This window comes from Phocoena phocoena, chromosome 9 (genome assembly GCF_963924675.1).
Source record: "Phocoena phocoena chromosome 9, mPhoPho1.1, whole genome shotgun sequence".
Lineage (NCBI taxonomy): Eukaryota > Metazoa > Chordata > Mammalia > Artiodactyla > Phocoenidae > Phocoena > Phocoena phocoena.
In genome coordinates this window covers 99,105,623-99,119,857 of record NC_089227.1, presented here as the reverse complement: position 1 = coordinate 99,119,857, position 14,235 = coordinate 99,105,623, and the positions used below count along the sequence as shown (strand labels likewise).

General features: G+C 43.3%; 1 protein-coding gene across 1 annotated transcript; it reads left to right on the top strand.

Annotated features, from left to right (window-relative positions):
* The first annotated feature begins 396 nt into the window (after positions 1-396).
* On the top strand, positions 397-8,017 carry ZNF786 (zinc finger protein 786). Its single transcript, XM_065883609.1, has 3 exons — positions 397-517; positions 4,642-4,794; positions 6,195-8,017. The coding sequence occupies exons 1-3, from the start codon at positions 484-486 to the stop codon at positions 8,015-8,017; spliced, it is 2,010 nt and encodes a 669-aa protein (XP_065739681.1). The 5' UTR covers positions 397-483.
* The last annotated feature ends 6,218 nt before the right edge of the window (positions 8,018-14,235 follow it).

The following is a 14,235-nucleotide window of genomic DNA, read 5'->3' as shown; positions in this document are numbered from 1 at the left end:
GTCATCGGTGGAGTATGTGTACCCATGGAATATAATGCAATTAACAAAAAACCGATTTTGCCTATGTAAATTGACCTGGAAAGATGACATGTTAAGTGAAAGAAGTTACACAGTGATTTGTTCCCCTTTTTGTTTAAAAAAGAAAAATGAAAGAGTTCCATGCTATACATATGCATATGTAGTTGGAACAGGCATAGAGAAACAAGTGGAAGGGGGTGGTCATGGTCACCAACAGAACCACATGATGGGAGTCAGGGAAGGAGCAGTTCCCAAGGAAGACGCTGCCTAATGGACAAAAACACTGTCCACTGCGAAACTCTTAAATTGATGAAAAGGAACTGGAGTTTTGAAGCCATTATGACTGCATGTGTATTCTGCCTATAATTTCAGTTACCTCTGACTTTTGAGGATGTGGCCGTTTATTTCTCCGAGCAAGAATGGCGGGATCTAGAGCCATGGCAGAAGGAGCTTTACAAGCAAGTAATGAGAACCAATTATGAGATTCTTGTTTCTCTAGGTAAGAAGTGTTTAACTGTGGCTGAGGCATGGAACTGGGTCCTGTTAGGGGTTTCAGTCACTCCATACTCCTGTTTGTCAGGTAGCCAGATTTCTCAGAAATTAACTCAGAAAGGCATTTTTATGCAGAGTCTTTTGTTAATATCTGTAAGCATTGCTAATCCTTACTCAAGGGTAGATGTTGCTACATGAGAATATTTGTGACAGCATGTAATGTAAGGTGGTCAGAGATGACTAAATATATGTCAGGGCTTTTAATCACTATGTACTTACAGGTTGCCATGATTTTTCAACCTGGATACATACCTTGCCTATATCCATAAAGTACCCTGTATATCTTTAACCTAGGATGTTCCTACCTGTCAACTTTTACAGTGGTGTCCATATACCTCAAAAAAGCTAATGTTATTTTTCCCTGCAATGAGATTTTGGAAGGCTATACATAGGCGTTTACCCACAGTTGTTTCTGCATGGTTACGGTAATGGTGTTCTTTTTAGTCTTTTTGCTTACTTAGTCTTTGTATTTTACTATTAAATATGGTTTTTTAAAAATCAGTCTGTTTGGAGGAGCATCAAAATGAACAAGTCTCTTGCTTCACCCCTCACTCAGTTAATTCCCCAAAGGCAACCATGTTAATCATTTCTGTTTTAGTTTTTACTGCAGTTTACTACAGTCTATTGTGCTTATACCTGTATTTCTTGGTTATTGAGTTTAACTCCTTACTGTGAAAAATGAGGGTTTCACTTACTTATACTATCCCTCTTCTATCTCCTTTTCCCCCCTTCTTCTGAAATTTTGATAGTTTTTAAAAATTTTTTTAACTTCAAAAAAAATTTTATTATCTATGTTACAAATATTTCTTTCCAATTTGTTCCATACACACACACACACACACACACACACACACATTTGTTGTTGTTTTATCTTTTGGCCACTGTGTGACTTGTGAGATCCCAGTTCCCCAACCAGGGATCAAACCCATGCCCCCTGCATTGGCAGTGTGGAGTCTTAACCACTGGACTGCCAGGGAAGCCCCTGATAGTTTTTTAATGCCTCTGTTAGCCACCTTTATAATTTAAATAATAAACTTCTAGATCATGTTTCATGAACTTTACATTATATCTCTTTATCTTTCAGTCTACGAAGGTAATTAGTTCTCCTATATTCCCTCCACTTCTCTTGCCAGTGTCTGACATAATTAAGATTTCCAGTTTCTATACAATGTTTCTGAAACATTAATACAAGATATTACATTATTTTCATTGTTAGTGAAGAACCAATTAAAGTAATTGAATCAGTAGAGAAAAGAAAAATAATCTTGTGACATGAACCCTGTGCCACCCAAAAAGAATGTTCCAAGCATCAAGATCAAATGGATGTGGACTTCTATGGTGGTGCAGTGGTTAAGATTCCGCCTGCCAGTGCAGGGGCCATGGGTTTGATCCCTGGTCTGGGAAGATCCCATATGTCGTGGAGCAACTAAGCCCGTGCTTCACAACTACTGAGCCTGCGCTCTAGAGCCCACGAGCCACAACTACTGAAGCCCATGCTCCTAGAGCCTGTGCTCCACAACAAGAGAAGCCACTGCAATGAGAAGCCCACACACCACAGTGAAGAGTAGCCCCTGCTCAACACAACTAGAGAAAGCCCACGCGCAGCAATGAAGAAACAACAAAAGATCAAATGGATGTGAAGTGGTGTATCAATGTGGGTTTGGTTTGCATTTCCTTAATGGTTAATCATGTTGAGCATCTTTTCATTTGTGTATCTTCTTTGAAGAAATGTCTATTCAAATACTTTGCCCATTTTTATAGTGGGCTATTTGTCTTTTTATTGTTGGGTTATAAGTGTTCTCTATTCTGAATACTGAACCCTTATCAGATATATGATTTGCAGATATTTTCTCCGTTTCTTGGGTTACCTGTTCCCTTTTTTTTTTTTTGTGGTACACGGGCCTCTCACTGCTGTGGCCTCTCCCGTTGCGGAGCACAGGCTCCGAACGCGCAGGCTCAGCGGCCATGGCTTACGGGCCCAGCCGCTCTGCGGCATGTGGGGTCCTCCTGGACCAGGGCACGAACCCATGTCCCCTGCATCTGCAGGCGGACTCTCAATCACTGCGCCACCAGCGAAGCCCCCTGTTCCCTTTTTGGTGGAGTCCTTTGAAGCACAAAAGTTTTAAGTTTTGATGAATTCCCGTTTATTTTTCCTTTTGTTGCTTGAGCTTTTGGTGTCATATCTAAGAAGCCATTGCCTAATTCAGTGTCACAAAGATCCACTCCTATGTTTTCTTCTAAGAGTTTTATAGTTTTAGTGCGTATATTTAGGTCTTTGATCCTTTTTTTTCCTTCTTTGATCCATTGTGAGTTAATTTTTTCACACTGTGTGATATAGGGATCCAGCCTCTTTTGCATATGGATATCCAGTTGTCCCTACACCATTTGTTGAAAAGACTATTCTTTCCCCCATTGAATTATCTTGGCACCCTTTTGGAAAACCAATTAACAGTAAATGTCAGAGTTTATTTCTGGATTCTCAAGTCCGTTTCATGGATCTATATATGTCTAGTCTTATGCCAGTACCACACTGTTTTAATTACCATTGCTTTAGGATCAGTTTGTCAATTTCTGCCCCAAAAAAAAAAAAAGCAGATGGGGTTTGGGGAATATGGTCATCTTAACAGTACTAAGTCTTCCAATTCATGAACATGGGATATCATTTCATTTATTTAGTACTTTTTTTTTTAGGACTTTTAAAATTACTTTGAACAACATTTTATGATTTGTATTGTGTAAGTCTTATGTTTCTTTTATTAAATTTTTTCCTAAGTATTTTACTCTTTTTGATGTTCTTGTAAATGGACTTGCTTTCTTAATTTTTTTTTGAAAAATTGTTTTATTTTAAAAGATGCTGAGAGTTCAACCCAGATGAAGACTGAGAATAGGTGTATGGATTTATTTTTTTAATTAATTTTTATTGGAGTATAGTTGCTTTGCAATGTTGTGTTAGTTTCTGCTGTACAGCAAAGTGAATCAGTTATACGTATACATATATCCCCTCTTTTTTAGATTTCCTTCCCATTTAGGTCACCACAGAGCACTGAGTAGAGTTCCCTGTGTTATACAGTAGGTTCTCATTAGTTATCTGTTTTATATATAGTAGTGTATATATGTCAATCCCAATCTCCCAGTTCATCTCACCTCCCCTTCCCCCCTTGGTATCCACATGTTTGTTCTCTACATCTGTGTCTCTATTTCTGCTTTGCAAGTAAGTTCATCTGTACCTTTTTTCTAGATTCCACATATAAGCGATATTATATGATATTTGTTTTAGGTGTATGGATTTAAATAAAAGACAGTGATTCCTTTTTTCATGAGAGCAGCCTTGGAATTCTTTTGGGGTTGAAGTCAGATTTCAGAGGGCTAATGTATATGTCACTCTGACATTTTATCCCTAAAATCCCTCAGCATTGCCCAGCTTATCCTCTTTCTCTGATTTGGACCATCTACTAATCTCCCTTTAGCAATCCATGAAGCATACTTTTGGTTCTTTTAAATATATATATTACCGAAAGAAAGTTTTACTTGAAAATACACAGCGTAAACAGTTTTTACAGGGAAACGGGTGTCTTGTGATATTTTAATTCGTTCATTTCATTCATTGCAACCCCCTCCTATTCTAGCGGAACTCAGCTGTATTTTAGGTTGTGATTAGCACTGTCACTGGAAGTACTTCTCAGAATATTTTAGCTGAAGCTCCAGTTCTTATTTTCATATACCCCCTATTCCCAAGATATCTCCGGTTGTCTCAGGGGTTGTCCCACAATTCTCAAAGCACAATACTGGTGAGTTTTAAGAAACCTGTGACAAAATGCAGCATTGCTAGATATATTGGGACCAAGACAAAATCAAACGCAGAGTCATCTAACAGGTCCAGGTAGATTAGGAACCCACTGTTATAATGTGTGGACAGTTCTGCTTTTCTTTGTGTAAACCTATAATCTATTTTAAAAAATCTCTTCTCATACATTTTCCCAGGAGTAAATTTGAGAATTTAAAAACAGCTCATTGTGCTTTAAATTTAGTGCTCAAGGAAACCGAACTACGCTGTTTGACTTTTCTGTACAGGTGATGGACTTCCCAAACCAGAACTAATATCCTGGCTTGAACAGGGGAGAGAACTCTTCAGGATCTGGGGAGAATCACAGAAATCAGGAAACATAATTTGCACCTCTGCTGATTTGCATTTGGATCCAGTTATTGAGGGACAGCTGTTTGTGGGTGAGTATTAAGAAATCAGGGCCCTGTCCTTAAGACATCCCATTCAGGTTTCTTAGTTCCAATTCTCTGACCTTGACTTCCTGTTTGACTGGACTGAGGCTTAACACCTGGTATATTCTAGAGAAAGGCAGTAAAGCATAGTTGTTAGGATTGTGGGTTCTGGATCCTGAGTCTGGATCTTGCCTTTTCCAGATGACCTTGGGCAAGTTATTCAACCTCATAGTATTTCAGTTTCCTGACCTATAAAGTGAAGATAATTAAAGTACCTACATTATAGGATTAAATGGGTTAATGTATGTAAACTGTCACAATGATACCTGGCAGCACAGTAAGAGTTCAGCAAATATGAGGTATTCTTAGTAGTGGGGGGAGGAATAGAGACTCCTCTTTTGTTTCTTGTCATGATGGGAGAGTCTGAGATTTTTGGATTCTTAAGGGTCAGTATTAAAGTATGGAAAGAAAGTCAAATGGGAGCATCATTCCAAGAAATGTTGTCAGTAGTTTAATTTTTAGCTGCTTCTTTCAGGAGAGTAAAAGAGTTTTTCTTCACAAATTATTTCACTTTTTACTGTCTGTTAGCAATTCTTCCAAGAAACCTTTTTACAAGGTTGGTAGGAATAGAGACGAGGAGGGAGGAACATCTGGTCTTAGGACAGCTCCTGGAGTATATGGAATCATAGTGTTAGCCAGGGCCTGTCAGTAACACTGCCGTCATTATTTTATCTTTTTTTAAGTCTTTATTGAATTTGTTACAATACTGCTTCTGTTTTATGTTTTGGTTTTTTGGCGAGGAGGCATGTGAGATCTTAGCTCCCTGACCAGGGATTGAACCTGCACCCCCTGCACTGGAAGGTGAAGTCTTAACCACTGGACTGCCAGGGAAGTCCCTGTCATTATTTTTTGACTCCAGGAATGTCTCCGCATCCAAATGGGACAAGTCTGGTGGCCCTGAGGTCATAATAATGGTGAACATTTACAGGGAACATGCAGTGTGCCAGGCCCACGCTAAGCCCTTTACCCACGTTAACTCATACAGTTCTCACAACAATCTTATGTATTGTTTCCATTTCTACAGGAGAAGGAACTGAAGCCAGAGATGAGTTTGACAAAGCTTGCACAGTGGACAAATGGGATTCGAACCCAGTCTGATTCCAAAGCTTAGGCCCTACATTTGTGACTTACATGTTCTCTTTTCAATATTATTCTAAGGTCTGTTCAGTTTAATTTCAGCAGACTCTCACCAAACTCCTGGTCATGAAACTGACCCCACTGAAAGGAGCTGCCGGTTTAGTTCAGTGGAAGGTGGGCTTCCAGGCCACCTCAGGTCACTGCTACGGCCACATAAGCCTTGGTCATGTCACAGGCTGAGATACTGACTGAAGTTTTCTTTTCAATTTCAGGAAGCCAGCAAGCTGTGAAACCAGGAGAAGCCCACTGCCATTTCCAAGTAGATTCTCTTCAGAGCCAGCGTTCCTCTGAACCCTTATTAGGAAAAAGTGAAGATGTTTCCTTCAGGCCTGACCAAGTCGTCGCCCTCCTGAATCCACAAAGACATGATACTCGGGCTCTAGTTCCAGCAGTCCACAGCTCCAGGGAACCCACCCAAAGAGACACAATCCTAAGTCCCAGGACCCTCGGTCCCCCAGGCTTCCAGGAAACCTCTGGGGAGGGCCTCCAGCACCCTTGCCCTGTCTGTGGGGAAGGCTTTTGGAAAAACCTCTCAGAGCAGCACCAGGGGAGCCACTCGAAGGACCTGCCACACAGGGCCTGGAATCAATTCCGCAAACAAACCGAGGCACAACAGCCACTGAGTATCCCTCGGGGCCAGAGGCACTTCCGCTGTCCAGAATGTGGGCGGGGCTTCCGCCGGAAGTCGTGTTTGCTTAGACCCCTGTCAAGCCACCCTGAGGAGAGACAGCTGCTGAGCAGCGAGTGTGAAGTGTATGCCCACCACCTGCGCGCGGGGCCGAGGCCTTCCCAGTGTCCCGGCTACGGCGAGCGAGGCCCCCGGGGCCCTCCCGGCGCGGAGAGGCCAGGCTCCCGGAGAGAGGGTGCCGGGGCCGCCTCCGAGCAGGCTGAGCTCCCACGCTCGGGAGAGAAGCCGGGCCTGAGCCCGGCTGGCGAGGAGCGCCCGGAGGCTCTCGAGCCCGGCCCCGGCGCGGAGAGGTCGGCCTCCTGCGGCCCGTGCGGCCGGCGCTCCTCCCCGCAGTGCGGGCTTCCAGACCACACCCACGTGCACAGCGCAGAGCGGCCCTTCCAGTGCGCCGAGTGCGGCCGGGCGTCCCGCCAGCACGGGCGGCTGCGGCTCCACCGGCGGCTGCAGTCAGACGAGCAGCCTTTTGCGTGCCCGGAGTGCGGCCTGGGCTTCCGGCTGAGGAGGCACGGCGGCGAGAGGCCGCTCTCCTGCGGCGAGTGCGGCCGCGACTTCGCCCACCCGTGCAAGCTGCGCGAGCACCTGCGGGTTCACAGCGGAGAGCGGCCCTTCGGCTGCCCTGAGTGCGGCAAGAGCTTCCGCCTGAAGGGCATCCTGAAGGCGCACGAGCGCACGCACAGCCGCGAGCGGCCCTTCCAGTGCGCGGAGTGCGGCAAGGGTTTCACGCGGCCGTCCAAGCTGGCCGAGCACTTCCGCGTGCACAGCGGCGAGCGGCCCTTCGGCTGCCCCGACTGCAGCCGCCGCTTCCGTCTCAAGGGGCAGCTGCGGAGCCACCAGCGCCTGCACACGGGCGAGAGGCCCTTCCCGTGCCCCGACTGCGGCAAGAGCTACCGCGTGAAGGCCGACATGAAGGCGCACCGGCTGCTGCACGGCGGCCGGATGCCCTTCTCCTGCGAGTGTGGCAAAGGCTTCGCCAAGCAGTCCAAGCTCGTGGAGCACATCAGGACGCACACAGGCGAGAAGCCCTTTCAGTGTCCCCAGTGCGACAAGAGCTTCCGCTTGAAGGCGCAGCTGCTCAGCCACCAGGGCCTGCACACCGGTGAGAGGCCTTTCCGCTGCCCCGAGTGCGATAAAAACTTCCGGGAAAGGGGCCACATGCTTCGGCACCAGCGCATCCACAGGCCCGACAGGCCGTTCGCCTGTGCAGACTGCGGCAAGGGCTTCATTTATAAGTCGAAACTCGCCGAACACATCAGAGTGCACACGAAGTCCTGTCGTGCCCCCAGTGAGCCTGACGTTAAGCAAAGGCTCAGCCAACTGTTTGCGATGATTGAGGCCGACTGGAGTTGAGGCCGAGTAGGGCGCCCAAAGCGGTCAGCAGAGTCCGTATTGCCAGGGAGTCCACAGCCAGCGCAGCCAAACCCAAAATCTGGTAAGACAGATGGAAGGAACAGGGGCCCTTTTTTGAGCAAGAATGTAATACAGGTTAGGTATGTGAGAAACCACAAAGATTTTCATTTAAAACATCACCAGCTGTGTTTTCTATCCATTGATAGAAAACAGTGGATAGAAACAGTAGATAGGTTTGTTCTTCCCACCATCTTAACCGGTCATTTTCCCCAATGTGCTAATAAGCTAACTCTGAAATCCCAGCTTGAATTTAGACAGCAGGAAATCCCTCCAGTACTGTTCTCAAAGCTAAAAGGATGGGGTGACTGTTAAATGTCGACTCTTCTTTTTTTCATAGTATGATGATAAGCAGGGAGTTTAACCCGGCGACTTTTGTTGCAGGCCTGATATGATAGGATTTGGTTTTGACTTATTTGAAGCTAATAGCAACAAAATGAGTTCTCCGACTCATGGTTTGTCTATGTGAATGCTGAAGTTTCACAGCAGGTTTCATAGTGATTATGCATGGTTACCCTTAAGGAAAAGCTGATAATTCAAGCAAAATTTGATTAATCTGGGTTGAAGAAAATAAAACCAAAGGTGCTAAGTTGTATGGGACTAGAGTTTTGTTTTTTTAAATTGAAGTATAGTTGATTTACAATGTGTTAGTTTCAGGTGTACAGCAAAGTGATTCAGTTATACATACATATATACCTATTTTATTTTCAGATTCTTTTCCCTTACAGGTTATTATAAAATACTGAGTTTAGTTCCTTGTGCTATACAGTAGGTCCTTGTTGATTATCTATTTTACACATAGTATCCCAAACTCCTGATTTATCCCACCCCACGGAGCGGGGGTAGCTAGAGTTTAGATAAGAGATTGGGACAGGAGGTAGATTTGGGAGTTCCAGAACACAGGTGCTGTTTGCAACTGAGAGAGTGAGTGAGATTCCCAAGAGTGACTTTCTAGGCAGATGACTGAAGTCTGAGTTAAGACAAAATAACAAAGCTAAACAGCTTTTATTAGGGAGCCTGACAGGCAACAACAGTTTCATGTAGAGAGTTTTCAAGGAAACGTTCAAAGTAAACATAATACAAATAGAAGTCGAGGAGAATACCCCATTTGTTACACTAGGTGAAGGCTGTGTGAGCACAGAATGTTTATACCTCAGGGACGGAGTTGTATTCCATCCAGAGAATTCCTGACTTTCAGAGGGTTTATGTTTCATTTAAAAGAACGGCTGACCTGAAATTCTAGAGATGATAGAAAATGAGATGTCAGTAAACTGTAATAGACATTACTATAAAGCAGTAGTTCAAGATGATTTTCTCTGGAACACTAGCTCCAAGTAAATAAGTTAAACAGTTCCCCACTACACACACACAGAGTCTATGACTCTCAAGAGGAAGACATAATGTATAGTATATTCTGAATATATTTGACCTTGGGATTCCTTTCTGTCTTTTTTTTCCCCCAAGAAAACCCCACTATGATCTTGTGGACATCAATAGAGTTCTACAGGACTCATTCTGGAAAATATTACTGAAGAATAGTCCTGGCTCCAGCCAAGTAGCCCTTAGTCTAAGACAGAATATCAGGGGTGAACGCCCTCAGTTTTAGGTGACAAAACAGAACTTTAAGTCAGAGTAAATCTTTAATTGGTTTTAGAGCACCCTTTTCTCTCATGTGATAGGACACTAACAGAGGTGACTGATGATATTAAGAGGTGATATGATGTAGGCAGGTTTATAATCACTGGACACACATGGCTGTGTCTGCTGTGTTCACGAGGCAGTTGACCTCACAGTGCGTGAGGAAAGAAGGCCGTGGCCCCTGCTGCAGACGAGGGCCTGTGGTGAGGGAGCAGGAGGGTGAGGAGGAGCAGGGTCCGTAGTGGGGGAGGGGGAGGAGAAGGGGGCCTGTGCTGGGGGAGGGGAGGAGGAGGATGTGGCAATGAATCATGTAGAGGCTTTGAGGGAGACTGAAGGCTCGGGCCTCTAGTTCGGTGTTCTCACATATTTCCTGTTATAATTGGAGGATCTCAGAGATAGTAAAAGATCCAGAGTGTTTGAATTTTGTTAGAAACTGGAAGGGTTTTGGAGGAAGTTGAGAAAAAGGGCACGACCCAACTAAACCCCAGTACCCTAGGCTGCCCACGCTACAAATGAAAAAGATACCAGAGTGGTGTTTAACAAGTAGAGGGATTTCTGGGAAGGAAGGTATTATAAGCACAAGTTCCTAAAACTTCTCTTCCTTTCCTGCCCAAAATTCCTAAAAAAAAAATATCACTGCTGAGATATCCTGGTGAAATCCCTGAACTTCCAAAAATAAGAAGAAGGAAAAAAAAAAGTATCCTGTCACCTACAAAGGAATAAGAACTCTGATGGGAGCAACAGTGAAGATCATATTAAAGGGACAGAATGGTTTAAAAAAATCCATTTAGGGGCTTCCCTGGTGGCGCAGTGGTTGAGAATCCGCCTGCCAATGCAGGGGACATGGGTTCGAGCCCTGGTCTGGGAAGATCCCACATGCCACGGAGCAACTGGGCCCGTGAGCCACGACTACTGAGCCTGCGCGTCTGGAGCCTGTGCTCCGCAACAAGAGAGGCCGCGACAGTGAGAGGCCCGCGCACCGCGATGAAGAGTGGCCCCCGCTCACCGCAACTACAGAAAGCCCTTGCACAGAAACAAAGACCCAACACAGCCAAAAAATAAAAAAAATAAATTTAAAAAAAAAAAAAAAAAAAATCCATTTAAGTCAAGAAGACAAGGTCTCTGCTGAGCCATTATTTAACATTATAGAATACATCATATTACTGTGTACCTGGAACATCCAAGAGAATCAGCTAGGTAACTACTACAAGTAAGAAAAATGACCCTCTTCACAAAAGTCCAGTTACTGTATTGATTCAAGATAGGAATTAAGCACACACTTATGTTTGTGTCTTCTGCCTCTCAGTATCCCATTGAAATTATAGTAAAGGGATTTTTCTTCAAAGGCTGTAAATCCACAACAAAGAACAGAATTCCAAGGAGACCATCACCAGATGAGAAATTTCAGTAGATTTCAGAAAGTTATTAAAGAATGGTATCTAATGAAGAGGATCACAGGACTGAGCTGAGGGGACTATTGATTTGCTCAGAAGAAGCTCAGCCTGGGGAGCCAGGCAGGATGGAGTCTGGAAACCAGGGCATTAACTGAAAGTCCATTACAGTGAATAGTCCAGCCCCACTCCATCCCTACCACTACCAACACCAGAAGCAGGAAGTATGTCTGGCAGCTAGGTATTTACCTTGTAAGGGAAAAAAGGAAATGAACAAAGCATCTGGGGATAACTAGAACAATATGGATGTTGTCTGAGATAAAAGCCCTCCTCATTCTAGCATGACTCCTAAGCAATCAGTCACCTTGGAGTAAACTGTTATACAAGACCCACCCATGGACACAAAGATCCTAATTGACTTGTCTACTGTTGCATTCTCAAATATGGACAGGCAAGATTATCAAACATTTGGAAAAAACTTTTACATGAAAGAGAAAGACCAAGACAAGCAAGAAGAGTACGTCAGACAAACCATAGCTAATTCAGGAAATAAAAGCTATATTTTAAAATCTCTAATAAAAATAATCAGAAAAATTGGAGAACACTTATAAAACAAGAACATAATGTTATGAAAAAGGAAGCATCTGAAAAACAAATTCTAGGAAGTTTAAAAAAAAGTGCTAAAATAAAAACATCTCAGGAATTCCCTGGCAGTCCTGTGGTTAGGACTCGGCACTTTCACTGCCAGGGCCCCGGGGTTCAATCCCTGGTCGGGGAATTAAGATCCTGCAAGCTGTGCAGCACAGCCAAAAAAACCCAAAATAAAACAAAACAAAATCTCATCGTAGTATTAAATCTCAGAGAAAACAGAACCAAGTTTCAACAGATAGAAAATAAGAGTAAATGGGAGAAAATGAATTGTGCAAATACTAGCCTCTGCCCATTTTTCTATAGGAAAGAAATGCATATCTGTACATATTATGTTAATCATGTATACATATATGACATAAAGGTAGGAGGGGAAGAGAGTGGGAGAAAGAAGCAAACAAAGCGGGGAAAGTACACCAAAAAGCCCCTCACGTGTGATTATGCATCTATATAAAAATGTATGTGATTACAAGGAAACTTTGAAATTTTAAAAAGTAGTAATATAAAAATAAAATATAAAACTCAGTCCTAAAGGAGGGCTGGACACTCCTTTTAATTCTTTTTAGAATTTTAGAGTTTTAAAATTCCAATCTCTAATAATACAGAGAAGGAAACCAAAGCCACAGTAAGTGTCTCATCCACAATCTCATACCTAGTTAGTGGCAGGGCTGAGACCGTGCGGGTCTTCTGAGTCCAGGGCAGGGATCCTTCCACCACACTTAATTAGAAATCCAGGAAATGCATGTTCTGTGGATAAGAAATACTAACTGCTTAAACAAACAAAACCAGCACAGTCACCTAAACCAGGGAAGGAAGATTACAGAGAAAGAGAACAGAAAACCACAAGTATTCAGTGTAAAAAATCACATAGGCAAAGGGAGATTATTAGCAGCATCTTAGAAAAGACCAAAAGATTAATGAAAGGATTCTTTTTTAAAATAGGGAAGAAAAGCCATCGGAATGAATGGAAACCCTTTATGATTTTAGGGACAAAGAGATTATTTAGGAATAAAATAGAATCTTCTTTCTGACTGAACGTAATTCACTACTTCACTCTTGACCAAGATAGCTTCTGGGGGGAGGTTTCCATCACCCTAAAATGTGAAGCTTGGAGTTATTAACTAAAAATCCAGAAACTTTTAGTTATAATTGACAAAGGGGAGTTTGTCACCAGAAGTTTTAAAATAAGTTAGGAACAAACCAATCACTCTCATGGAAACTAGAGGGCTTTTTATCTGTGACCCCACTCTATAAGAATAACATCCCCCCGCCCCAGAAACCAGTGCGATTATATCCTGATGAGAGTCACCTGGTAAAAAGTACAGAAAAGGATGTGCTCACCAAACACTTAAAATAAGTTGTTGAGGGAGAGGCAACAGTTTCTATTATGCCTGTGTGGTGTATCCAGGGAATAAAAGGATAGCTTCTCACCACATCCACTTGGATGTCTAATAGACTTCTCAAATTCAACATTTCCAAAACCAAACTTATAATTTTCCTCTCTTATCCTGTTCCTTCTGTAGTCCTTTCCATCTCAGCAAATGGAAACTCCACCTTCTAGTTTCTTAGGTAAAAAATCTTGATACTTCCTTTGACTTCTCTCCTCTCAAAAATCTCACCTAATCCATCAACATGTCCTGAGAGTTCCATCTTCAAAATAAATCTAGACTCTTAAGTCTTCTTACCACCTCCTCTAAGACAACCTGGCTCAAGCTGCCATCACCTGGTGCCTGATTATTTCAATAGCCTCCTCACTGATCTTCCTGTTTCCGCCATTGCCTGCCCACAGTCTGTTCTCCAGAGAGCAGCCAGAGTGATCCTTAAAAAATAAAAGTCAGGTCATGTCATTTTCCTGGTCAAAACCCCCAATAATTTGAGGGTCAACAGATTTGAAGAAGCAAAAGAGACCAAAAAGGAGAGAACAGTGAGGTGAGAGGGATCCCATGAGAACATGGTGTCTCACTAGCCAAGCAAGGAGAGTATTCCAAGAAGCAGGTCTGCTGCTAAGGAGTACAATGAGAACAGGGAAGTGGCCAGTAGAATTGGCAACATTGAGATAAATGTTAACCTAATCAAGAACAGTTTCACTGGGAGCCGTTGGGGCAGAAAGGCAAAACTTGGTTGATTGGTGCAGGAGTGTGAATAAGGAATTGGAGACAGGCTACACAGAAAACTCAAGTTTGAAAGAAGTTTGGTCATGAAGGGGAAAAGAGAATTTGGCAGTAGCGGGAAAAGTTATTGATAATGGAGCATGTTTGCATGCTAATGGAGGAGGATTCTGAAAGAGGAGGAAATTGATGTCGAGAGGAAAGATAATAGAGGAAGTGGAGGAATTGGCTTTTGATGAGGGAGGGACATTTTCCCCACAGTAACTGGAGGATAGGAAAAGAGGAGGAGAGGGACTCTGTCCCTTTGAACCACTACCGTCTCCCTTTTAGTGTGCACTGTGCGTCTGCATTACGTAGACATTAACTATATCCCCTC